General features: G+C 45.1%; 1 protein-coding gene across 1 annotated transcript in view; it reads left to right on the forward strand.

Annotated features, from left to right (window-relative positions):
• The window catches only part of INO80 (INO80 complex ATPase subunit), a 155,504-nt gene that overhangs the window by 7,179 nt on the left and 120,580 nt on the right, over nucleotides 1-27,745 (forward strand). The window contains exons 2-4 of the mRNA XM_068253371.1: nucleotides 23,665-23,855; nucleotides 25,862-26,028; nucleotides 27,451-27,518. Coding sequence (XP_068109472.1) covers nucleotides 23,713-23,855; nucleotides 25,862-26,028; nucleotides 27,451-27,518 — 378 coding nt within the window. The 5' untranslated portion in view covers nucleotides 23,665-23,712. The remainder of the gene's footprint in view (nucleotides 1-23,664; nucleotides 23,856-25,861; nucleotides 26,029-27,450; nucleotides 27,519-27,745) is intronic.

The raw sequence follows: 27,745 nt of genomic DNA on the forward strand, positions 1-27,745 counted from the left end.
TAGAATGAGGTTGTTGGTAAATGCGGTTTTAGTATAGTAGGCAAAGTGGAAACCAAATTGAAGGGGGTCAAAATAGGGAGTTATAAGGAACTGAGACAATCGCTTCTAGACAAGTTTGGAGGCATATGGAAATGGGAGCGATAGATGAAGGGCAGGGAGTATTTGAGTGAGGGTAGGAATACACTAGGCAGTGCGTGAAAGTTTTAGCGGTTTCCTGCATATGCATTTTGCATTTTCAGTGCGTTTTTTGTTCTGCACATGCGTTTGTTTGCATGCGTTTTAATGCATTTGCGGTTCACATATAAATTGCGTATGCGTTTTGCATGTGTTATGCAAATTGCTAGGAATTCAACAGGAAGTAAAAGTACATAATCAAACTTGGTTTAAAAAAAAAAGCATAAAAAAATCACATTAAAACACAATACCTTTGCGTCACCATTCACTTTTATTATGTGCGTTTTGGAAAAATATGCAGCAAGACCAGCGTTTTCAAAATGCTAGCGTTTCTGCCTAGTGTGTTAGCCTGACTGTTACTTCATTAGTGGGTCGATAATGGCTCACTTGAAGATGGATGTCAGTGTTCTTCCCAGAATTTTTTTCCAGCCGGGTGGCATGAAAAAGTAGCCGGGTGGGGCGAGATGAGAATGCAGGGCTGGCACTTCTCTGCACAACTCTGCTTTTAGCAGAGGAGGAAGTGAGCTGATGACAGCCGGGTGCTCACCAAAACTAGCCGGGTGGTGCACCTGGCTAAAAGAGCCTGGGGAGAACACTGGATGTTAAAATGCCATGGGAGAGGTCAAACAGAGAGATTAGCACAGGGCCCAGGGCAGAGGAGGAGACTGTCAGATGGGAAGGGGAGGTAGTAGCAGGGGAAGTAGAGAGGCAAACACATACATGATGGTGGGGCTGAGGGAGGAGAGGGAGAAATATGGGGGCAGATGTGTAGAGAATCCAAAAGGAGGGATCCAAAAGACAGAATTACTGGAACTTCAAGTGAGCTTTATTGCAAAACATCTGACCATACGGTCCTACCCTATGTCTATCTAGTTCAAGCACAAAATATGGTACAACACTAGCTTGCACCCTTACATGTCAGTTACCAGCCTGTACCCTTACATATGTCAATTGATACAGTGAAAGCGAAAAATCATTTCAAGGTTTTGACCAATTAGCCTTAGAAGGGGAAAAAATAATTCCCGAATCCAGATGGCAATCTATAAAATTGCTGTTTAAACACTACTGGCAATTACCTATTATAGCCGTGGATGCTCTTCAATGCAAAGAAAATATCCAAGCCCCCTTTAAATGCATATGTAGAACTGTTCAAATAAAATAAAAATTTCTTATAAAAAAGACAAATATTTACAAAAATAAAAAAACAAACACCCCAGCAGCAATCAGAGCCCACCAACAGAGCTCTGTTTTGCAGAAAGGGGGGTGGGGAGATCACTTGTGCTGAGTTGGACAGCCCTTCAGTGAGGCCTTAAAGAGACTCTAACAACAAAAACCTCCCCTGGGGGGTACTCACCTCGGGTGGGGGAAGCCTCCGGATCCTAATGAGGCTTCCCACGCCGTCCTCTGTCCCACGGGGGTCTCGCCGCAGCCCTCCGAACAGCCGGCGACTGTGCCGACTGTCAGTTCAATATTTACCTTTGCTGGCTCCAGCGGGGGCGCTGTGGCGACTTTCGGCACGGAAATAGACGGAAATACCCGATCTCCGTCGGGTCCGCTCTACTGCGCAGGCGCCGGAAACTTGCGCCTGCGCAGTAGAGCAGACCCGACGGCTATCGGGTATTTCCGCCTACTTCGGCGCCGAGAGCCATCAGAGCGCCTGCGCAGGAGCCAGGAAGGTAAATATTGCGTCACGGCTGTACGGAGGGCTACAGCGAGACCCCCGAGGGACGCAGGACGGCGTGGGAAGCCTCATTAGGATCCTGAGGGTTCCCCCACCCGAGGTGAGTACCCCCCAGGGGCCGTTTTGTCGTTACAGTTCCTCTTTAAAGCTGCATGGCCTAATTAGGAAAAAATAGCCTGGTCACTAGGGGTTGTAAGCCCAGGGTCCTCAAAAGGTTAAATAGATGGTAAAAAACGTTTTTCCTCCATGCACATATCCTGTCCCCTATTCTTTTGCACAAGCCTAGGGGCTAAAAAGCTAATCGGCCCAACATCATATTGCCTTGTGATGTACCGTATTTTTCGGCATATAAGATGCACTTTTTCTTCTCCAAGTCATGTAAGTTCAAGTCTTATATGCCAAATAAACAAAAAAATTGGTGCAGGGAAGCTCTTACCAGTCTTGCAGCCGCACTCCTCTCTTCCTCACTCCAGCTCCAATCCTCTTCTCCCGCTGCCCGTGCAGTTCTCTGATGCCGCCTCTGCTGCTAGGTCCCCCGTTCCTCCTGTAAAGAAGATAAAATGAATCATTAGTGGTCTCCCTTCTCCAGCCGCGATCCTGTCACGTGATGCCACTAATGGAAAGCTGCCACCTCTGCCGCTATACGCCGGGTGTTCCATCCTCCTGTCTTCCTACTACTTCCTCTTTACGGCATGTGCAGCCGTGTCATGCGTAACCCCAGCCATGTTGCGCTGAAGTTACGCATGACGCGGCTGCACGTGTGCCGTAAAGAGGAAGTAGGAAGACAGGAGGATGGAACGCCCGGCGTACAGCGGCAGAGGCGGCGGCAGCTTTCCGTGAGTGGCATCACGGGACAGGATCGCGGCTGGAGAAGGGGGAAATGCCACTAATGATTGGTTTATCTTCTTTACAGGAGAAACGTAGGACCTAGCGGCGGAGGCGGCATTAGAGAACTGCATGGGCAGAGGGAGAAGAGGATCGCAGCTGGAGTGAGGAAGAGAGGAGTGCGGCTGCAGGAACAGGTTTAGTTTTAATGTGAAATTGTGGTGCAGTTTAGCGTTAGTGTAGTACAGTACAGTGTAGTGTAGTTGTGTGTTCAATTTGAGTCAGTGCATTGTAGTGTAGTGAAGAGTATTGAAGTGGTGTGTTGTGTTAGTGCAGCATTGTGTAATGTAGCATAGTGTATTAATATGTAGTGTGGTGTATTGTATTGCTGTGTAGCTTAGATGTTAGGGTAGTAGGGATTAGCGTATTGTATATCGGCAGTGTAGTGTAGATAGAGTAGCTTAGACAGTTTTAGGGCGTAAAAGTTCAATAAGACGCCCCTGCAGTATAGACGTACTTAGGTTTCGTGTTTTTTTTTTCCTCCTTATTTTTGCCCTCTGAACCAAGGTGTGTTTTATATGCCGAAAAATACGGTATTTATACATGTTAATTAAATCTCTAAGGCCTCTTTCCTCCTGACTATTGCTAGGTACACACCATACAATTTTGTGTTAGATGGTTTGATAGACGACATGTCCGATCTTATTTTTGATCGTTTTTCTGATCGATTTCTCATAGAAGTGAATGAAAAAAGATTTTTAAAAAAATAACAGAATCGAAACTGGAATCAATCGGAAAATCGACCGAAAAATCGCATCGTGTGTACCCAGCATAAGGCGTCTTTTCCACAGACAGTTGCTCAGCAAGCAGTTGCCAGACAGCAGTGAGCAGTTGTGAGAGCTTGAAAGGCATTTCACTGCCTATCAACTGTTCGTGGAAAAGGGGCCTAAATAAGCCCAGTTTATCTAACCTTTTCTGGTAAGTGAGACCATCTATGTGATTATTTTTGTTGCTTGTGTCTGCACCTGTAATGCACCCCATATTTTTTTTTCTGTTTTTGTTTTTTGCTTTAGCTGCAGCTGCTGAACATTGAATACAATTTAACTTGTCAACCACCACTCCAAAGTTCCTCTCCAAATTTGATGTCATCTGTGTCCCGTTTATTTTGTATGGTGCTAGATGGTTGGTAGAGTTAAGATGCATGGCTTTACATTTTTTCAGCATTGAATGTAATCTGCCATTTACTTACCCATATAGCCATCCTATCCAGATTATTCTGCAATATGTCACTATCGTCCTGTGTGATAATTCTGCACAACTTTGTATCATCTGCAAAAATAGCAACAGTACTTTCTACTCCATCTGGTTGGTCATTAATAATTAAAGTGAAGTGTACTGGACCCGGTTCTGACCCCTGTGGGACCTCACTGCTAGCAATAACTTACCCCCCAGACTGTTGTGGAGAACAATATTGAAAGCCTTTGCAAAGTCCAAGTTTATCACATCTACAGCATTTTAAATATACATTATCATCCGCCACCTCATAAAACTTGAGCATGTTAGTCAAACAAGACCTGTCCTTAGCAAACCCATGTTGATGCTGAGAAATTAAATTATTCTCTGCCATGAAGTCTTGTATAGCATCTTAGGAAACCCTGCAATAGCTTGCACACAACTGATGTTTTAGCAACCTAAACACCTCTTCTGTAAAAACTAGTAGACCTAAGCCCGTTTAAAAAGGGACTCTAGGTCTGTGTCGCAACCCTCCTCCTCTCCCTCCCCTGTGACCGCTGCATAGTCAGCGCGCATGGGAACCTCCTTACTAAAGGACCAATAATGGGTTATAAGAAAATGGGATAAAACTTCTAATTATACATAGTAAAATAGTAGTCAACACTTAAAAAGAATGACATTGATATGTGCTGATATGTGCTATAGATAAACACCTATAGTCAAATGCAGTATATCCCACTAGTGCCATTTGGGGTAAGTGTTCGTTCACAATCTATATTAATTGCACAAATAAATGTTACACACCTTGTTTGTGTAATTAGTATAGATTGTGAACTAGCACTCACCTGAACGAGCTCTAGTAGGGCATACTGCATTTGACTACAGGCTCTACCTCAATCTTCATTTGTCTTCTTCCGTCTGGGTAATTGATAATTAGCTACAGTGGTTTGCAAAAGTATTCGGCCCCCTTGAAGTTTTCCACATTTTGTCATATTCCTGCCACAAACGTGAATCAATTTTATTGGAATTCCACGTGAAAGACCAATACAAAGTGGTGTACACATGAGAAGTGGAATAAAAATCATACATCATTCCAAACATTAAAAAAAAATAACTGCAAAGTGGGGTGTGCATAATTATTCAGCCCCCTGAGTTAATACTTTGTAGAACCACCTTTTTCTGCAATTACAGCTGCCAGTCTTTTAGGGTATGTCTACCAGCTTTGCACATCTAGAGACTGAAATCCTTGCCCATTCTTCTTTGCAAAACAGCTCCAGCATAGTCAGATTAGATGGACAGTGTTTGTGAACAGCAGTTTTCAGATCTTGCCACAGATTCTCGATTGGATTTAGATCTGGACTTTGACTGGGCCATTCTAACACATGTATATGTTTTGTGTTAAACCATTCCATTGTTGCCCTGGCTTTATGCAGGGCTGTGGAGTCGGAGTCGTGGAGTCGGAGTCGTGGAGTCGGGCAATTTTGGGTGCCTGGAGTCGGAGTCGGGAAAAAATGCACCGACTCCGACTCCAACTCCTAATGAATTTGTAACTGTAATTAAAATAGAAAATATGATAAAATGTTCTATTTCTCAGATAATAGTCATTAAAAATAATGTATATATATACAGTATATATACAGTAATAGCTGTGCTTAGTCCACAAAAATGAAATAAACCAATCAAAATTAGTTACTTGTGCTGCTTCAATAAAGCAGTCCCCGTATTTTTAAGGTCAGATATACATATCTGATTGTGACTGTATATATGATGTGTACACAGGAATCTCTTATATATACTAAATAACATCTATGCTGTAAGAATAAAGCCTGATGTGTAGCTGTGTCACTAATAGAGATGGTCAACGAGATGGAAATAATTCTGCATTGATGCTGATTTATGCAAATGTATGCACTCCCTTTGCTGATGAAATCAAATAATTTGATATGTTATTAAAATTTGGTTTGGTGACTACAAATTAAAGGGTAACTGAGACGGAGGAAAAGTAAAGTTTTATACATACCTGGGGCTTCCTCCAGCCCCTTTCAGGCTAATCAGTCCCTCGCTGTCCTCCACCACCCGGATCTTCTGCTATGAGTCCTGGTAATTCAGCCAGTCAGTGCTGTCCGGCCGCATGCCGCTCCCACAGCCAGGAACATTCTGCACCTGCGCAATAGTGCTGCACAGGTGTAGTATGCTCCTGGCGGCGGAGTGTGTGCATGTGCACTACGCCTGACTGGCTCAAGTACCTGGACTCATAGCAGAAGATCCAGGTGGTGGAGGAGGACAACGAGGAACTGATTATCCTGAAGGCGGCTGGAGGAAGCCCCAGGTATTTATAAAACTTTAATTGCATCTGTCTCAGGTTTACTTTGTTACACAGTAGTACTATACTCTACATATGCACTCCCCACAGAGCTGCAGGGAATCCACTGAGAATGCTGTGCACATTGAGCACAGAGGTGTTGTCTGTTTACAATCTCCTCATTCCCCTGCAGAGTACCTGCACATCATTCTTACATGTACCCACACTTACATTGCCTAGGGCCTGATAGATGTTCTTTGTTCCGGTTTGTACCTTTTACAAGTACTCTTACCAAGGACTGGTTTTAGTCTAAAGGGAATAAATATAGTAGTCTCCATATCCTTCTCACTTCAGTTGTCTTGTAAAATTCTTAAGCGTTGGCAGTTAAGAGACGAATTTCATGTTACATACTTTTAATCAACAAAATTGTAATATGCAAATTAGAGGAGTCGGAGTTGGAGTCGGTGGAATCCTAAACTGAGGAGTCGGAGTCGGTGGATTTTTGGACCGACTCCACAGCCCTGGCTTTATGTTTAGTCCTGCTGGAAGGTGAACCTCCGCCCCAGTCTCAAGTCTTTTGCAGACTCCAAGAGGTTTTCTTCCAAGATTGCCCTGTATTTGGCTCCATCCATCTTCCCATCAACTCTGACCAGCTTCCCTGTCCCTGCCGAAGAGAAGCACCTCCAGAACGTGATGCTGGCACCACCATATTTGACAGTGGGGATGGTGTGTTCTGAGTGATGTGCAGTGTTAGTTTTCCGCCACACATAACGTTTTGCATTTTGGCCAAAAAGTTCCATTTTGGTTTCATCTGACCTGAGCACCTTCTTCCACATGTTTGCTGTGTCCCCCACATGGCTTGTGGCAAACTGCAAACGGGACTTCTTATGCTTTCTGTTAACAATTGCTTTCTTCTTGCCACTCTTCCATAAAAGCCAACTTTGTGCAGTGCACGACTAATAGTTGTCCTATGGACAGATAACCCCACCTGAGCTGTAGATCTCTGCAGCTCATCCATAGTCACCATGGGCCTCTTGACTGCATTTCTGATCAGTGCTCTCCTTGTTTGGCCTGTAAGTTTAGGTGGACGGCCTTGTCTTGGTAGGTTTACAGTTGTGCCATACTCCGTCCATTTCCGAATGATGCTTGAACAGTGCTCTGTGGGATGTTCAAGGCTTTGGAAATCTTTTTGTAGCCTAAGCCTGCTTTACATTTCTCAATAACTTTATCCTTGATCTGTCTGATGTGTTCTTTGGACTTCATGGTCTTGTTGCTCCCAAGGTTCTCTTAGACAACCCCTGAGGCCGTCAAAGAGCAGCTGTATTTGTACTGACATTAGATTACACACAGGTGCACTCTATTTAGTCATTACCACTCATCAGGCAATGTCTTTGGGCAACTGACTGCACTCAGACCAAAGGGGGCTGAATAATTACGCACACCCCACTTTGCAGTTATTGATTTGTAAAAAATGTTTGGCATCATGTATGATTTTCGTTCCACTTCTCACGTGTACACTTTGTATTGGTCTTTCATGTGGAATTCCAATAAAATTGATTGTTTGTGACAGTAATATGACAAAATGTGGAAAACTTCAAGTGGGCCAAATACTTTTGCAAACCACTGTAGTTTTTCCACCTCTATTGAAAGTAGAAATTTTGGCAGTTGGCTTGTATGGAGCATTCATGTGTGTGTGTGTTAACACAATACCAAGGAGAAAAGACATCTGTAATGATCTTAAAGGGAACCTTAACTGAACAAGGGGTAAAGAGTTTCAATTACCTGGGGCTATTACCAGCCTCCTGCAGCAGTCCTGTGCCCTCGGAGCCGCTCTAGATTCCTCCGGTCCCCCGCTTTCACTTAGTTTCGTTTTTGACGACTCACCAGTCGGCCGGCCGCCATGCATATTATTGGAAGCATTCCGTACTGCAATTAGCGCTGTTGCCGCGTTCCGCACGCGTAGATATGCGGCAACGTGTATTTTTGTACGCATTGCGGCTCGCAACAGCGCTAATTGCAGTAGGGAATGCGTCCAATAATACGCATGGCGGCTGGCCGACTGGTGAGTCGTCAAAAACGAAACTAAGTGAAAGCGGGGGACTGGAGGATTCCAGAGCGGCTCCGAGGGCACAGGACTGCTGCAGGGGGCTGGTAATAGCCCCAGGTAGGTGAAACTCTTTTCCCCCCCCCGGTACAGTTAAGGTTCCCTTTAAAGTAAATCTGAGATGAGGGGTAGGGGGGGGGGGGGGGAGAGTTATACATACCTGTGGCTTCCTCCAGCCCCCTCCAGGCTTATCGCTCCCTCGCTGTCCTCCGCCTTGTGGATCTTTTGCAATTGGCCTCAGAAAGTCCTCCGGTCCAGTGCGTATTGTGCATGCGAAGCCCTGTTGGCACGTGCACCCCCATCTCGCTCCCATCGGCAGGAGCGTACTGCACCCGCGGAGTACGCTCCCAGCTGGAGGAGTGCGCGCGGCCGGCCTGCACCAAATGGAGGATTTTTCAGGGCCAGTTGCAGAAGATCCAGTAGGCGGAGGAAGATGACGAGGGAGTGATAAACCTGGAGGGAGCTTGAGGAAGCCCCAGGTGTGTAGAATTCCCGCCCCCCTTTTGTTTCATGTGCACTTTAAAGCGGTATAAAACCTTGACATAATCCGCGAGCGCGTACACACGTGCTACTGTCGGCTGAACGTCCGCCCAGCGGGAGGGTCTGACGGACCCGTCGTTTGCTGCGGTATGGCGTGTGTACGCGCCTATTGTCTCACTGTCTTCAGGAGAGTTTGCAGTGTCAGAGAAGGGTTTGTTTACATTCCTCACTTAATACAATTAAACACAAGATAACATTATCTCTAGTTTGGATTCGTCCAGCTTTCCCTGCAGGGGAGTTTCTAAGGCCTGTGTTTAACTCTTTGTATGCTGTTCTAGTAAAAAAAAAAAATGCTGGTTGTATATAATATTCTGTACATAATCTATTAGAGCAAAGAAGAAATGCCGGGTTTCATTCCGCTTTAAGCTCTCCATACACTCTGCAATCTGTCTGTACAAACTTTGTACAGTCTTACCAATATCCACTTACTATAAGACCATGTAAGGAGAGGGAAACCGAGAGACCAATATGGTGTAGTATGTTAATGTAATGGTATCTGGTGATAAAGAAGGTGATTATACTCACAAAGGTAGGTCGCCACCAAGGCAACCACTGGGCGAGCAGACGGGGAGAATTATAACCTGACCCCGCTCAGGTCTAAGAAGTCGCTCTCTGTAGATTGGAAAAAGTGGGGATACACCCCTCCACCAAGGGTGGATTAAATTATTTTGTAGTAGGATAACAGAGGCGCCAGGTAGAGTAAAATTAACCACTTGATGACCCACCCTTTAGCCCCCCTTAAGGACCAGCGCTGTTTTTAGTGATCTGTGCTGGGTGGGCTCTGCAGCCTCCAGCACAGATCAGGTAGCAGGCAGAGAGATCAGATTGCCCCCCTTTTTTCCCCCCTATGGGGATGATGTGCAGGGGGGGTCTGATCTCTTCTGCCTGCCTGGGTGTTGCGGGGGGGGGGGCACCTCAAAGCCCCCCTCCGCGGCGAAATTCCCCCCTCCCTCTCCTACCTGCTCCCCCCCGGTGATCGGGGCTGCACAGGACGCTATCCGTCCTGTGCAGCCAGTGACAGGCTGTCCCCTGTCACATGGCGGCGATCCCCGGCCGCTGATTGGCCGGGGATCGCCGATCTGCCTTACGGCGCTGCTGCACAGCAGCGCCGTACAATGTAACAAAGGAGACGTGTCTCCTACGTTTACATTTAGTCTGCGAGCCGCAATCAGCGGCTCGCAGGCTATTCACGGAGACCCGCTCCGTGATCTGACAGGAAACGGCCGCTCGTGCGATCGGCCTTTCCTGATTAATTAGGGAGGCACCTGGCGATGCAGAACTGCGTCGCTGGTCCTCCAGCTACCACTTTGCCGCCGCACGGTATGAGTGTGCGGTCGGCAAGTGGTTAATATCGTTAAAAAGGGCGAAGTGGGTGGACTCGCCTCCCTTCTGGAAGAAATGGCCGGACAACGGGCAAATTACTTGCAGTTTAAAGTAACATTTAATAACTCCAAAAGTGCAGCATGTTTTATGCGACATATAACTGCAAAATATGCATAAACAATAAATAATGTGCAGATCACATATATAAAGTGGCACGTTGGATATATAAATACTATAAGGCCATGTTCTCACTTCACCAAATAAAAAACTGATCCTGTAAAAACTGATCAGTGTGTCTGTTAAACTGATCAGTTTGTTACTTTGGGCATCAGTTTTACGTCCGGTTTCCCTTTTGTTTCTGTGTTACCAACTGCTCGGGACCTATGGCCATGTCCTGCTGCCACCATATATTCAGGTCCCTGCATGCCATAAACATTAGTATACCGATCCCAGTGCCCCATCAGAAGCATCAGGCTCTCACCAGGGATTATTTCCATTGGTCCACTACTCAGTGAACCAATGAGAATCCTCCCTGGGGAAGGATGATTCCCTTTGGTCTATGGCAAACCAGCTTGATGCTTCTGATGGAGCTCTGGGATCAGTATACTGGTGTTTCTAGTGTGCAGGGACCCAAATGGACAGCGGCAGCTGTGGTGGAGGTCTGAATGGATGGTGGCAGGAAAGTATTTTGCAAAACGTATGCGGCAAGCAGCCTAGTGAGAATGGACACCATTCTTGCTCAGGCTAGCATTGATTTTGTCAGCCTCCATCGTCCTCCGCTTTATCCGGCTGATCCGGAAAATTCATATGGGACCCAGACTTGCGTTCCACTCACCGCATCGGGCAAAACAGACCTATTCCGAGCGGGCTAACGCAATTGCTTTGCATAGGATCTTTTCACATCCGTTCCATTTCATTATGAATGTTTTTATTGCCATTGTGAATGCAGCCTTAGACCAATAGTTTGGATGTATCTTAGATATAATGTCTAACCTCTTAAAGCAGACCCAAACCAAAATTTTTTTTAATTAAAAATATTTAGTTGCACCTCTCTGACACATACAAAGATAAATAAACACTCCTTCAAGCCTATGAGCATTTCAGTGCATGCGTTTCACCCTTCTTTTTTCATTACTAGGGTTATACTGGGGGCAGCCATTAGCAATTCCTCCATTGCCGGATAGCACCTACTCCACCATTTTTTCCCGGCAATCTGAAAGGAAGGGAGGGGATCCTCCAATAAATGTAAAGCTTTAATGGCTTGCTGCAGAGCACTACAGTGACTCCCTCCCCCCCCCCCCCTTTTAGTTCTGTCATTCAAGCGGGGATGCGCGATCCTCTGCAAGCTCCACCCCAGGACTTGACACTAATTGCCGTTAGGCAGTCCTGGGGGAGCTGCCGTGTGTCCAGTAGATAGAACCCTCTCTGACATCTGATTGAATCCTGGCTTCAAGCCAGCATGTAAAACTGTAAGCATTCTTTGGGCAAGGCTCCCTAATGACCCTGGTCACCTATGGAGGACACCCCAAGTGGTTCCAGCCTTGTGCTTTGAGTCCACCAGGAGAAAAGCGCAGTAAAAATTTCCTTTTTTTGTTTTTTCTTTCCCTTCAACATTTATTGTCACAGACTGTTAAAAGATTTGTAATAGATTTCTCTTTGAAATCTATTCAGATCCTACTAGAACCACAACTACCGCCAGTGATTGGCCCTCCCAGCTACCTGGGGCCCCTGCATAGTATTAGTGCAGTGGAGCGCATGTGACATTCACCGTTCTGGCCAGTGTTCACCCTCCTGTGTCCTTCCATGATCTCCCAGGGCCCATACTATGTTACCCGGCAACATGTATGTACTCACATGCACAGCGAGACCTGGCGGATCGTTCAGAAACAGCTTTATCAGTTTGCAGACAGACTGTACACACGCACTACTGTCAGGAGAACGACCGCCCAGCGGGAGGGTCTGACAGACCTGTCGTTCTCTGTAGTAGTGCGTGTGTATGCACCTTAAGAAGCTTCCCTGCCAGCAGAGCTGGCCGCATTGGAACTTGTAGATAATGTTATCTTGTGTTTAATTGTATCAAGTGAGGAATGTAAACAAAGCCTTCTCTCACACTGCCTGGTCTCCTAAAGACAGTGAGACAATCAGAAATCGTTTATGCTTAAGTTAAGGTGCGTACACACGTCAGATTTGCGCTAACGACCCGTCATTTGGACGTAAAATCGGCAAGCGGATCACTCAAGCCCGGTCTTATCAGCCGAACGACAGACTGTACACACGCCCGATTTGACGTCCAAACGACGGGTCGTTTGCGCAAAACCGACATGTGTATGTACCTTTTAGACGATGAATAAAGCAGTTATGAATAAAATTCAAAGTAAGCTCTCAGAGTAAAATAAGTGTACTTTAGAAACGTATCATTTCTAAATGAATAATAATACTTATGCCCAAAAGCAAATATGCTAACAGTATGGCATATAAAAAGTAGGAAAACATTTTTATTGAATATTATGTCAGGGTTTTATACTGCTTCAAAGGAATACTATCAATGCCCAAGTGAACAAATAATGTCGAAGAAGCTGTGTTAACATTTTCCAACTATTCATGGTAAATATCAGAGGCAAAAGTCTTAATTCACTGTGTGTAGATTTTAGCTACGTTTGGAATGTCTCATTTGCAGAGGTATAAATCTCTGCAGTCCGACATGCTAAGAACAGTATAATATTGAAGGAGATTATTTGAAAACAGGTATCCGGTTTCACACACTACAGTATTACAAATGTTTATGTTGCACATAAGATACATTTCCTCTACTCTCTGTAAGAGAAAGCGCTCCCTGTCTCTGACTGAGCTCTCTGCACACAGAGTTAACAGATAAACTGAGGAAATTTCTCCCCTCGTGGCCGAGTCTGCCGTCAGGATATCAGCAGACTGCCCTCAGAAAAATGTGAAAGGAATGAGATAACCGTAATCAAATAGATAAGCTGTGAAATGTATAGGTGCGTACACACGCACTACCAAATGCAACGACGGGTCTGCCAGACCCTCCCGCTAGGTGGTCTTTCGCTCAGAGGATCATCCAGAAACAGCCTTATTAGTTCGCCGACAGCGTGTACACACGCACATTCTGTCGGCTAAAGACCGCCCAGCGGGAGGGTCCAGCGGACCCGCTGTTGCATTTGGTAGTATGTGTGTACGCACCTTATTTGTTACGGGCAGAACCCGAAGTCTGGCCACTTCGAGTTCTGGCCAGTCAAAATGCGAAGTGGCCGTGCCCCTGCGGCCAGTGTTAGAAAAGAAAAGGATTCCAGGCTCCCGTCGGCGTTAAATGAATGTAACAGTAATACTGTAACGGCGGCAATGTAACAGTAATTCTCTACAGTTTTAATTGTGCTCATGTGTGAAGCTAAAAAAAAGATTTAATTCAGTACTGCTGAACAATTCAGTATTTTCAGTATTTCGTATGTGTGATTTCAGATTAAACTTTAGACAATGGCCTCAATTCACTAAGATTATCTCCTGTCTTTAATAACTCTTCTAGAGTTGTTACCATGGTGATAAGGCATGTAGTATTCAGGAAACATTTTACCTCAGGCAAACCTAAAGTTAACTCTTCTGTCTTTAAGTTAACTCTTCAATCCTTAAAATAACTCCAGAGTAAAAGACAGGCTGTTAATTAACTGCATGCGAAAATAACTACATAGGAGGTAAATTAACTACAGAGGAGGTAAATTAACTACAGAGGAGGTAACTTAAGGAATGAAGAGTTAAGATAACTCTCTCACTGTGTGGAGGTAAGTTTTCTCTTGCCTTATTATCTCCAGCATGATCTTAGTGAATTGAGGCCAATGCCTCCTTTCCACCCCCTGCCCCTCTCTAGCTCTGGCAGCTGGGAACCACGCGTGTCCCCCACAGTCGTTCATAGCGGCAGGGAAGCAGAGCGGGGAGGCTTCATACATTACTTCTGCAGCACCCGCTCTGCAAGAACGAACGGCAGGATTCCCTGCCGCAACAAATGACCCTGGGGGAGGAGGCAGAGCCGAAGAGGGAGCTTCATCTGTTACATTGCCGCCAGGGGTGAATTCATTCATTTAACTGGCCGCAGGTGCACGGCCACTTCGCGTTTTGACCGGCCAGAACCCGAAGTGGCCAGACTTCAGGTTCTGGCCGTAACATATACACCAGTACTTAGCAGCACTTCCCAAACATTTCCTATCTCAGTTGAAAAAAACATGTTAACCTTCCTGGCGGTTCGGGGTAAGCCGCGCAGGAGGTTTTCTCAGGCCCTGCTCGGACGATTTACTTTTTTTTTTTTGCTGGACGCAGCTATACTTTGCTAGCTGCGCCAGCACACCGATCGCCGCGCCCGATCGCCGCTGTCGCGACGCGCGGCCCCCCCCCCTAGACCCCGTGCGCTGCCTGGCCAATCAGTGCCAGGCAGCGCCGAGGGGTGATCGGGACTCCCAATGACGTCACGACGTCGGTGATGTCATCCCGCCCCGTCGCCATGGCGACGGGGGAAGCCCTCCAGGGAATCCCGTTCTTTGAACGGGATTTCTTGATTGGAGATCGCCGAAGGCGATCGAATCGGGCGGGGGGATGCCGCTGAGCATCCCCCCGCCCTGGGCTCGCTACATGATATAAAAAAAAAACTGCTGCGCTGCCTCCTGGCGGAATTTTTCATACCCCCAGAAGGGTTAATCAATAGTGTCCCTTTAAATAAAGGGAAGGTTCTAGATACCATAGGGCCTTCCTGGTTCTTGGTCCATCCTGTTGTTTCTGTGCCGTCTCATGTTGAAGTAGTTTGACCTGCTAAGTCAAGTAGCTCTTCGGCCCTTCCCGAGTAGTTCTGATAAAACGCTCATTCAAGCTGTTCTGAAGGCTGCCCGAGGAGTGCAAAAGACCCAAGCGCTTGCATAACATCAATGGGGATGGCACAGGAATTCATAGCATAAATGCAGCTTACATATCTGCAGGAACTGGTGATGCAATAATGTCATCATGGAACAGATGCTCAAAGGAATGTTTTCAGCACAAGCGTCTTGGGGGGATCCATGCCAGGAGGAAATGAGGGCAAAGAAAAGCTCACCCAATACTAGTATACTATTTCTAAAAACAGAAGTGGTCATGTGGTGTACAGGCAGTGCAAATACACAGGAAGCACTGCAATGCAGTATGCTAACACAGCACGTCTAATATCTGGAAGAATCTTTGGTTTCAAAGTGTGAGTGCTAAGGAGTTATTGATCCTGAGGAACATGTATCCCTCTCCACACCCTGCTTCACGTAGATTGCATGGCCCATCTGGCTTCCTTGGCTTTTGAGATATAATCTTGTGACAAAACTGTATGACATGAACATGTTGGATCGCACACACACTGAGCTGACAAGGCCTTGAAGAGCCATCTCGGGGGGAGGGGGGAAAACCTAGCTAGTGTACAAGTGTCCCCTGAAGTTGTTTAGTGTGATTTGCCTTCTTAAAACAGAAGGTACTTGCGATAATTCAGCTTTAAGTTACATCAATGGTTACCCACAATTAGGCCTGAAAGATAAATCGAATTTAAATCGAAATCGCGATCACCAAGATCACAATTTCAGAATCGTCAAAGCGACGAATATCGCGATCACATCATTTCCACATGAGGAAGTTTGAAGAAGTGCCTTCAAACTTTCCCAAAGTCCCAGTGCCCGCAGTGTTGGACATATCTTCCATCCTCTATCGCCCTCTGCCGCCTCTTGTGCTTGGTAACACTTCGGGTTCCTGTATGTCACATGATATACAGGAAGTATGCCGTGCATTAGAGCCTGCAGGAGGCAAAGTGGATAGATGGGCATCGCTGGACTCGTGCTTGAAGCTATGTCCTGTACTGATGCAACTTGGGGGACAGAGGAGGCACAGAGAGAGACACAGGAGACACAGAGGGGACACAAAGAGAGACACAGGGGGCACAGAGACACAAAGGAGGCAAAAGAGAGACCCAGAGGAGGCATGAAGAGGCAAAGGGGGCACAATGAGAGACGGGGACAGAGAGGGAACAGACAGGCACAAAGGGGGGGAACAAAGCTTGATTTGAAGGAAATCGTGAATCAAATCGAAATCGTAATTTTGGACAAAAATCGCTCAATTCAATTTTTTCCTAAAATCGTTCAGGCCTACCCACAATGCTTCACTACTGAATATGCAAATTATCTCTTCATGCCCCTGAAGCCAGGCTTGCACCCAGCACTGCTAGTGTATAGCACACCTATAGCTTTACATTTTACAGAGCCACATCAATAATTTGCATATTCAGTAGCGGTGCTTTATGGGTAACCACTGTTAAAGCTGAATTATCACAAGTACCTTCTGTTTTAAGAAGGCAAATCACACCAAGCATTGCTTTTTAGTAGGAGAGCTTTTCAGTCTGTTTTAGTCCCCTATACTTTCCTAGTGGTCACACCAAGCTGCTTGGTTACTCTGAAGTTGTTTAGGGATTCAGAAAGCCAGATTTATGTTGGCAATGACAGTCTTGGTCAACAGAGTAGTGTCATCTTCCTAGCTAGTACTTTGATGTATTGTCTAAAACAGACACTATCTTTGTTAAGCTGTAGAATTAGAGTTTTGGCAATAATTAAATGCCTTGTATGTTGCCTTCTTTCAGACAACATGGAAAAATGGAGTTGGACTGAGTTAGCAGTACTGAGGAGGAGTCAAAGGATTTATGTACTTACTCCACAGCCCTAATCAAATGGTCATAACTATAGCCAGCAAACTGGTACTGGTATTTTAAAAAGTGGACCAAAGATGGCTGCCTCCATGTTCTGCTCACTAAAAGTTTCTTGTAAGGTCCATCTAAGGTCTTAAAAAAATCACTGTTTTGGGGAATGCAGAAATGTTATATATATCATACTGTATATCATTACATATTTATTATTCCATATATACCTGAACATGAGCTTTAAACTAGACTGCTGTTGTGTTTTTGGTTTGTCACTATGTAAAATGATAGCTGACTTATTAGAACAATGGTCACTGCACTGGTGAATCATAGAGAACAGAAGAGCAAATGGGGAAAATGAAGGCGTTTGTGTTATTTTTCTTTAAAGCTATGTACACACTCTGGATTACACTTGGCTGAGGTGGCTATTAAGCACTGTTTCAACTGAGAATCTAGTACTCGTACAGGAGCCTCCTGACATAGCCTAAATATCTGGCATCCCACATGTTTAGCGATGTCATGCCTAACCGACCCGACCCAGTGCTGTTCTCCTCACGCAACGTGTCCTCCCTTCATAGCAACAGCCTCTGGGCTAGTGCTAGTGATGCAATTGTACAGCTCTCGGTCCTAAACAGTCATCTAAGGGATCAAGTCCCAATCCCTGCAGGCAACAGTACTCTTACATATGTATGAGGCTATATCTGACCCATTGTAGTACCAAGGCCCTTTTGTGACCTGAAGGACCAGACCATGTACCTACATAGCCTTTAATGTACATTTTAAGGGGACAAATAGAACCAATACATTGAAGAAAACTTCATGCTCAGTGCCATACAACCACTTGTGTACCATAATCACACCAGCAAAAATATGTACATGCACTGAAAAGCTTAATGATGACAAAAGTGTAAAATATACAGTAATGAGGAACAGATCTCTAACCTCCAGAGAACTATCCGTCATTACTAATGATAAGGTTTATTCTAATTTGATTATGGTTAGATAAGCAGGCATGAACACCTGGCCTGATCTTGGTCCGGGCAGGTTTCATACCGAATGGCCAAGCATCGCATTGCATTGCCAAGCACCAGCGTCAGATTAGCTCTAAATATTATTCAACATGCAGTGTTCTCCCCAGGCACTTTTAGCCGGGTGCTGCACCCGGCTAGTTTTGGTGAGCACCGGCTGGCATCAGCTCACCTCCTCCTCTGCTATAAGCAGAGCTGTGCAGAGAAGCACTGGCCCTTCATTCTCTCATCTCGCCGCACCCAGCTACTTTTTCATGCCACCCGCGTGGAAAAAATGTGTGGGGAGAACACTGAACATGTATGTGCCTAGAAGCATTGTTCCGAGCCTTGATCTCATAAAAACATCTGACTCGGTTAGCTGGAACTAGACTTGCCAGTGTAATTTTAAGAAATATTCAGAACGGGTAAACTTCTTAAAATACTCAGCCCCTCTGACGAGCCTCCCTAAACCTTCAAACTCCGGAGGCCAATTTCCACTTTAAGGGCCCATTCAAACTGGGGATTCCAGATTATCGCTAGCATTTTGTGGTGGCATTAGCATTTGTAAAGGCGCTAGTGATAGTCTGCGATTTGGTGATCCGCGGTAAACTCCCGCAAATCTTTCCATTAATTGAGGAAACGTTTAACACGTGTGTGTGTACAGTGGGTTGCAAAAGTATTCGGCCCCCTTGAAGTTTTCCACATTTTGTCATATTACTGCCACAAACATAAATCAATTTTATTGGAATTCCACATGAAAGTCCAACACAAAGTGGTGTCCACATGAGAAGTGGAACGAAAATCATACACGATTCCAAACATTTTTTTACAAATAAATAACTGCAAAGTGGTGTGTTCATAATTATTCGGCCCCCTTTGCTCTGAGTGCAGTCAGTTGCCTATAGACATTGCCTGATGAGTGCTAATGACTAAATAGAGTGCACCTGTGTGTAATCTAATGTCAGTACAAATACTGCTGCTCTGTGAGGGCCTCAGAGGTTGTCTAAGAGAATATTGGGAGCAACATCACCATGAAGTCCAAAGAACACACAAGACAGGGCAGGGATCAAGTTATTGAGAAATTTAAAGCAGGCTTAGGCTACAAAAAGATTTCCAAAGCCTTGAACATCCCAAGGAGCACTGTTCAAGCGATCATTCAGAAATCGAAGGAGTATGGCATAGCTGTAAACCTACCAAGTCAAGGCCATCCACCTAAACTCACAGGGCGAACAAGGAGAGTGCTGATCAGAAATGCAGTCAAGAGGCCCATGGTGACTCTGGACGAGCTGCAGAGATCTACAGCTCAGGTGGGAGACTCTGTACAGTGCATGACTAATAGTTGTCCTATGGACAAAGTTGGCCTTTATGGAAGAGTGGCAAGAAGAAGGGCATTGTTAACAGAAAGCATAAGAAGTCCTGTTTGCAGTTTGCCACAAGCCATGTGGGGGACACAGCAACCATGTGGAAGAAGGTGCTCTGGTCAGATGAGACCAAAATTGAACTTTTTGGCCAAAATGCAAAACTCTATGTGTGGCAGAAAACTAACACTGCACATCACTCTGAACACACCATCCCCACTGTCAAATGTGGTGGCAGCAGCATCATGCTCGGGGGGTGCATCTCTTTAGCAGGGACAGGGAAGCTGGTCAGAGTTGATGGGAAGATGGATGGAGCCAAATACAGTGCAAACTTGGAAGAAAACCTCTTGGAGACTGCAAAAGACTTGAGACTGGGGCGGAGGTTCACCTTCCAGCAGGACAATGACCCTAAACATAAAGCCAGGGCAACAATGGAATGGTTTAAAACAAAACATATCTATGTGTTAGAATGGCCCAGTCAAAGTCCAAATCTAAATCCAATCGAGAATCTGTGGCAAGATCTGAAAACTGCTGTTCACAAACGCTGTCCATCTTATCTGACTGAGCTGGAGCTGTTTTGCAAAGAAGAATGGGCAAGGACTTCAGTCTCTAGATGTGCAAAGCTGGTAGAGACATACCCTAAAAGACTGGCAGCTGTAATTGCAGCAAAAGGTGGTTCTACAAAGTATTGACTCAGGGGGCCGAATAATTACGCACACCCCACTTTGCATTTATTTGTAAAAAAAATGTTTGGAATGATGTATGATTTTCGATCCACTTCCCACATGTACACCACTTTGTATTGGTCTTTCACGTAGAATTTCAATAAAATTGATGCATGTTTGTGGCAGTAATGTGACAAAATGTGGAAAACTTCAAGGGGGCCGAATACTTTTGCAACCCACTGTATATGTGTGTTACATTGATCATATTTTTGAAATGTTACAATCAGAAAAATTGATTGTACTTCTTTAAATGGAGACAAGACACAGAACATTTATATCATGCTTTTCTCTTGGCGGACACAAAGTGCCAGAGCTGCAGCCACTAGGATGCACTCTATAGGTAGTAGCAATGTTGGGGAGTCTTGCCCAAGGTTTCCTACTGAATAGGTGCTGGATTACTGAACAGGAAGAGCGAAAATTCAAATCCTGGTCTCCTGTGTCAGAGGCAGAGCCCTCTAAGTATACCTGAGACGAGAAGTGTCTCTGGTACCATACTTACCTGCGGCTTCGTTAAGCCCCGTTAGGGCCGCACGTCCCTCGACGTCTCCCCGGGTAGCCCTTCGTCACACCGGCACGGGGCCAGGGTGCTCCCATCCCTGGGAGCAATCTGCGCCTGTTCCGTAGTACTGCACAGGCGCAGAACTCTCCCAGGGACGGTATCACGACACAGGAGCGAGCTAGGCCACGCATGTGCGATAAAAGGCAACTCGGCCAGGCTTTCGGGCTGCATTGCCGAGGACCGGAGCTACCTGGGGAGATGACGAGTGGCCCTAACAAGGCTTAAAGCGGACCCAAACCAAACTTTTTTTTTTTAATTCAAAATATTTAGTAATTCAAAATATTTAGCTGCACCACTCTAACACATACAAAGATAAACACTCCTTCAAGCCTATGAGCATTTCAGTGCATGCTTTTCACCCTTCTCTTTTCATAACTAGGGTTATACAGGTGGCAGCCATTACTTCTGAGCTTAGTAGGGGGTTTTAGATCATGGGTGTGTTTGTCATCAGCTACCCTCCCTCACAGGGGCGTTGTCTATGTGAAATCTCACACAAGCTGAGATCCCCTCCCCTGTGACATCATCAGTAGCAGCCTTTGTTTTGTTTTTCATCTCCTCCACTAGTCTGCCGTATTTTGTCCCGGCAATATGAAAGGAAGGGAGGGGTTCCTCCAATAAATGTAAAATATTTTATAGAACAGCGAGGAGAACGCCAGCGCATACCACTAAGGCTGCATCTGAAATGACCACCAGCTCAGTGTGCAGCACCTATATAGACTCTCTGCACACTTCACATTCAATTCAGATGCAAATCATATGCAAATCTGCTACTACTTATCATGCAAACAGGAAACTCAGGAGGAGGGGCTGGGAGCAGCTAACCTGACAGTTACATAGTTACAAAGTTAAGGAAAGGTGTCGGGGGGGAGGCTGTGCATCCCTAAACACATGTTGCAATTGAATGGTTAATCGCACAGGCATACACCGCCTCTGCCAGACTGAAAAATGCATGCCCTGCATCCAAGACAAGTGCTAACATTTATAAATTATTATATATAAAACTCCTCCTGAGTTTCCTGTTTGCATGATAAGTAGTAGCAGGTTTGCATATGATTTGCATCTGAATTGAATGCGAAGTGTGCAGAGAGTCTATATAGGTGCTGCACACTGAGCTGGTGGTCATTTCAGATGCAGCCTTAAAGTGTACCTTTAAAAGTCCCAAAAAATTGAGTTTTACTCACCTGGGGCTTACCTCAGCCCCCTGCAGCTGATCGGTGCCCACGACGAGTCGCTCTGATGCTCCGGGTCCCGCTGGCGGCCAGTTCCGGTTTCGCCGTCAGGACCCGTCAGGCTGGGGAACGCGGCTGATACTACGCGTTCCCAGCCAAAATAGCACCCCTATGCGGCCATATGTCCGCATAGGCACCCGTATGCGGACATATGGCCGCATAGGGGTGCTATTTTGGCTGGGAACGCGTAGTATCAGCCGCGTTCCCCAGCCTGACGGGTCCTGACGGCGAAACCGGGAAGTGGCCGCCAGCGGGACCCGGAGCATCAGAGCGACTCGTCGTGGGCACCGATCAGCTGCAGGGGGCTGAGGTAAGCCCCAGGTGAGTAAAACTCAATTTTTTTGGGACACTTAAGGTACACTTTAAAGAGAAGCCGAGGTGGGTTTGAAGAATATTATCTGCATACAGAGGCTGGATCTGCCTATACAGCCCAGCCTCTGTTGCTATCCCAAACCCCCCTAAGGTCCCCCTGCACTCTGCAATCCCTCATAAATCACAGCCACGCTGGCTGTGTTTATCTCTATAGTGTCAGTCTGCTGCTCTCCCCGCCTCCTGCAGAACTCCAGTCCCCGCCTGCATCCCTTCCCTCCCTGCTGATTGGAGGGAAGGGATGGGGGCAGGGACCGGAGCTATGCAGGAGGCGGGGGAGCAGCTGAGACTGACACTACAGATGTAAACACAGCCTCACAGCATGGCTGTGATTTATGAGGGATTGCAGAGTGCAGGGGGACCTTAGTGGGGTTTGGGATAGCAACAGAGGCTGGGCTGTATAGGCAGATCCAGCCTCTGTATGTAGATAACATTCTTTAAACACACCTCGGGTTCTCTTTAGTGGTATGCGCTGGCGTTCTCCTCGCTGTTCTACCAAATGTAAGTTACACATTTTTCTTGCTTAGCTGCTCCCGAGGTTTTAAATTTAGGTTAGGTCACTTGCCCGGAGGTCTGCCTCACTGTGACGCAAGTGTCTAGTATAATATACTTTGCATGCAAACCATATTGGAAGCTAAAGTACCTCCTAGTTTAATAAATGTTAGCACTTGTCTTGGATGCAGGGTATGCATGTGTTTAGGGATGCGCAGCCTTTCCCCCCCCCACCTTTCCTTAACTTTGTAAAATATTTTATATTTGTCATCATGCAAAAAAGGCAGCTATTTATTATTATAAGTTAGAAAAAAGATTTTATTTCTGAAATCTTGTATTTTTAATTTCGGCTCACTTTAAGTAAGCCCCAGGTAAGTATGGAACCTGAGACGCTTCTCGTCTCAGGTTCCCTTTAACCAGTACACTATCCAGCCACACAAATTAAAGGAAATCTCTGATACAATATTGCGACTCAATAGCTCCTGAGCAGGTAGTTAGTACACATCTTTTTAAACATTGGCTCTGGTAGGTTTAATATTTAAGCCATCTGGAGAAAGATGCGGACATGGAGCGCTCTATAGTGTATATTAAACCTTTTTATTCACCAAAGGGTATTTAAAATTGCACTTAAAAGAAAGTTGCAAACATCAAGCATATCACACACAAATGTGCTGGATCAGGGTCTCCTTTTGGCGTTTGGATCCAAGCAATTGCCCCTCGCTCTACTGTGGCAAGCAGCGTAGCTTTCAGGTGTTTCTTAGGTACTTCCGCACTGAGGATAGGATGGCCCGACCGTTCAGTGTGCCAGTTGCGTCATTCTGTGGTTCGGAGAGCAGAACTCTGACTTCATCAGATGACACAATGGCACTGCTGGGAGGTTTAAATGAAGTCTGATTGGCGCAGGGGTATCGCACAAATGTGATGATGGACAGGGGGCCGCGTTTAGACTTCCTCATTTGTGTTGCTTTGTTTATTTAATGCTTTTATGGTAAAGGAAAGACATTTAATTGCCATTCTAAATACAGCTTATTGCTTGATGAATTTTTCAGCCTTGAGCTCTGTGAGGCTCACATTCTGTATGAAGAGAGGTTGAGTCTATGGCCACAGAGCTAGAAGCCACAGAGGATGGCTGTTCCACAGACCTCGCAAAGCCCCTCTACCTTCAGTATTTGGAGCGTGCCCTGCGTTTGGACCAGTTTCTTCGCCAAACCTCTGCCATATTCAACAGAAACCTCTCCAGGTACCCACATCACATTGCTTTTGAAGCTATTTATTCTGAAATTATCAAGTTTATCTCACTGAAGAACTTCAATAGTATTATTATAGATTTATATAATCTTCATCATATAGTCTTATCATCTTGGCTATTTGTAATTACAGTGATACAAACAAGGTTTACATACATTTACAAATAACTCTTCATTGGCCACTACATTTATAGCACAAGTCCAGATGCTTCTTTGTCACAGCACAATCCCTTCAATAAACAAACAGGCTATTAAGAGGCTACTACCCCACAAAAACACGCAAGACCTTTTTTTTGTGTTGTTGATTTGCTGTCTCCATGAAAGATATAGGCTAGGTTTACACTGAAAGCCAATTTCCTTCAGGCCCCTTTTAGGGCTGGTTCACACTGCAAGAGCTTTTTAAGCGCTAGTGATTTGAAAAGCTCTTGCTAATGCAATGCTATTGGGAATTTTTACAGAATCACATTGCTCCAGTGAGAACAGTCACGTAGGATTACATTATCAAGAGCCTTTAAAGAGACTCTGTAACAAAATTGTCAGCCATATTTCTTCTATCCTATACTATCCTATTTACTGCAGCCTTTCCTAGTTCCACAGTGGCTGTATTATCTCTGTTATATAATCTAATCTTCTTTCCTCACTCAGGCAGGAATTTGCTGCTCTGCTTGTAATAGGATAGAAGCTATACATACCCTCTCCACGCCCCCTGCAGGCTCTGTGTGAGTCACAGACTGAGCTCCTCTCAGCCTATCACATGCCATGTCTTTTATTTGTAAACACTGCCTAAGGGCCCTTTTACACTTAATCAGTTGGTGTGCGTTAGTACGCGTTGGTACGGGTTTTTTTCCATAGCAGTGCATTGTGACAAAGATTTCAGTTAAAACGCGTTAAGTGTGAAAGGTGCCATAGGAAAACATGGGACTTACTTTGAAAATCAGTTTTCTTTCCGTTTTAACTGAGAGCAACTGATTAAGTGTAAAAGGGCCCTTAAAGGGCAATTACAAGCCACACAGAGGGGCCCAGGAGAACATAATGAATAGGATGGTCTTTAAAGAGAATTTGTACTCTAAAATTCCTACAATAGAAAGCATACCATTCTATTCATTATGTTCTCCTGGGCCCCTCTGTGCTGTTTCTGCCACTCCCTGCTGCGATCCTGGCTTGTAATTGACAGTTTTAGGCAGTGTTTACAAACAAAAGACATGGCTGCTAACCAGAGTGTGAAAGGCTGAGAGGAGCTCAGTCTGTGGCTAACACAGAGCCTGCAGGGGGCGTGGAGAGGGTGTGTATAGCTTCTATTCTATCACAAGTAGAGCAGCACATTCCTGCCTGAGTGCCTGAGCCCGACAAAGCCGTCAGAGGAAAAAAGATTATATTATATAACAGAGATAATACAGCCACTGTGCAACTAGAGAAGGCTGCAGTAAGACAGACCACATTAGAACAGGTATAGGAACTTATAGGATAGAAGAAATAAGGCTGAACATTTTGTTACAGAGTCTCTTTAAAATCACAAAGCACTTAGAAAAGCTCTTGTTGTGTGATCCAGCCCTTTCACTTGCAGAGTAAACCTGCATTGCATTACCCTTTTTGCATTGTGGTAGGATGTGGCCGGTGCATTGCATCTCGCTGCAAAAAACAAATGTAAAAGGGGCCTTAATATATGCACTTTACCACACACGCTTTTAATGTACACCCTGTAATGTATGTGCTTCCATGCTCAGTAGTATACTCTAAATCCAGAACACACACAAAAATGCCTTCAACAGCACTTTGTAAAAAAAATCTTTCTGCTAAAACACCTACATATAAAGTGAGACATAGGGAGATGTGGAAAATTCCTTCACGTTCACTTACTGCACCAAGGGCTTACTAATTTAATAATTTTTTGTGTAGAATATTGGTTATTTTTTATAGTTACCCTGTAACAGTATGTAATGTATATACAGTGCTTATTTCATATAATATAAGTTCTTCCTTTGATTTAATCCACAATCAGTGATGAAAGCGAGGATGGCCTGGATGAGACCCCCATGCTTACCGAGTCTGAGGATCCTTCCATGCAGGTGAAGGAGGAGCCCATGTCACCTCTGCTTGGAGAGGCGCCAGTGGAAGGGAATACTGGGCTGCTTGCTGTTCACTCACTCAATGGAATTCTACAAACAGGTTTGTCGCCACCTTCCTAAGCTGTGATCCCTTTCTGTGATATCTGGCCAATAGCGTGATTATTATTTATATAATGTCGCTATCTTTGATGGCATAGCTGTACAGAAAGTGTTAAGTAGGCCTGCACTGTTCTGTGAAAGATTAAAAATCACAGTTGTTAAAAAATTCAAACTGTTCATAAAATAATTTCTGATACCTGCAAATCGCTAAATAATTTGCTTACTTTTGTGACATTTGTGTGATGGGAGCAGCCATATTGGTTATCTTTCTAAGTCTTGGGATATCATCCCTATTGTGGCATTCTGCAGCAGCTTGCATGTCACATGCCTCAGTTCAGTGAGTGTATAGGGGTGTTCCCTCACCCTAGGGGATTTCCCTTTGCCTGAATGTGCTGTTTTTCTGCAGACAGACTAGGCTTTTGATCCTTTTTGTCTTGACAAAGAGACCCTTCATGGTCTTGAAACGTTGGCTTCATGGTTTATATCTGTATAAAGCACAATACCACTAAGGAAGTGCTGGTTTATCCAATATTTATTTGGAAGAAATGTACAACCATAATAAAATAATGAGTAAATGTGCATTAATTAGCTATGCATAAAGTACTGTGTGCTGCACTTCTGTACTTTATGCAGTAAATATATTTAAAATACTTGGCTGCTGGTTCCTGCCTTGGATCCTCTAGCTTCTTGTTCTTAGCAGAGGGGGAGTTCTTTCCTCACCCGTAAAGCAGATCATTTGACCTCATCCACCTTCTCCTTGTTTTAACTCCACTGTCCTGAAAGAGATTACCCTTTGTGGCCATTCCGGAGATATAGTCTATTGCCATCATTATCAGTGGCATAATAGTTGCCTGGGGTAGGTGGGTGACCCACAAGGACCCACTCCTCTCGCTTCAGCAGCGTAAGTGCAGCAGAGCAGCGTAATATTCCCTGCTTCAGCGCTGTGTCAGGTTTCCTCTTCTTTCCAGCAGCCACTTCCTCTATGCTGCATATCTGGCTCCCGATGTGACATGCATGGGGAGCTGGGTATGCAGCAGAGAGTGAGTGACTGCCAGGAAGAAGAGGATACCCAATGCAGTGTTGGAACAGGTAAAATATTACACTGTTCCACTGCTCTTGGGCCTCTTTAAGACAACCAGCTGACAGGCGGTGTATTCACTGCCTGTCAGCTGCTTCATGCACCGTCCTGGCGTTTACTAGCGCTCTGGAGTCACATCTGAGTGCAGCCACAGCTGTGCATAGATGCGATCTGTCGCTGTCCTATAGTGTGTATGTTGTGTGTTAGACCAAGCGCAGGGGTATTTAAAAAAGGACTCGTGACAATTTTCCTTAGGGGCCCAGGTGATTGTTGTTACATCCTTGTCTATGATTATGTTATGCATTATATCAGTGACTTATCATATCAATTTTTTTTTCCTTTTAGAACCAAAATATGAGCGTGGGAATCTATATAACTTTTCAAAATTAAAGAAAAGCCGGAAGTGGTTGAAGGTGAGCAATGGTAGAATTGTCTGCTTATGTTGTTCATGTCTTAGCACCTCATTCCAAATATGGTAACACACTAATAATATGGCTTTTTGTTTTTTAGTACATCCTTGTCTTTATTGTTGACCAATAATTGTTTGTGGTAACAGTGCATTTCTTTAGAATGGGAGTGGGGTGAAAAAACTATGAATAAGCAGACCTGTGTCAGTTTTGATACAGTGAAAACTAAGGTT

This window comes from Hyperolius riggenbachi, chromosome 9, assembly GCF_040937935.1.
Source record: "Hyperolius riggenbachi isolate aHypRig1 chromosome 9, aHypRig1.pri, whole genome shotgun sequence".
Taxonomy (NCBI): domain Eukaryota; kingdom Metazoa; phylum Chordata; class Amphibia; order Anura; family Hyperoliidae; genus Hyperolius; species Hyperolius riggenbachi.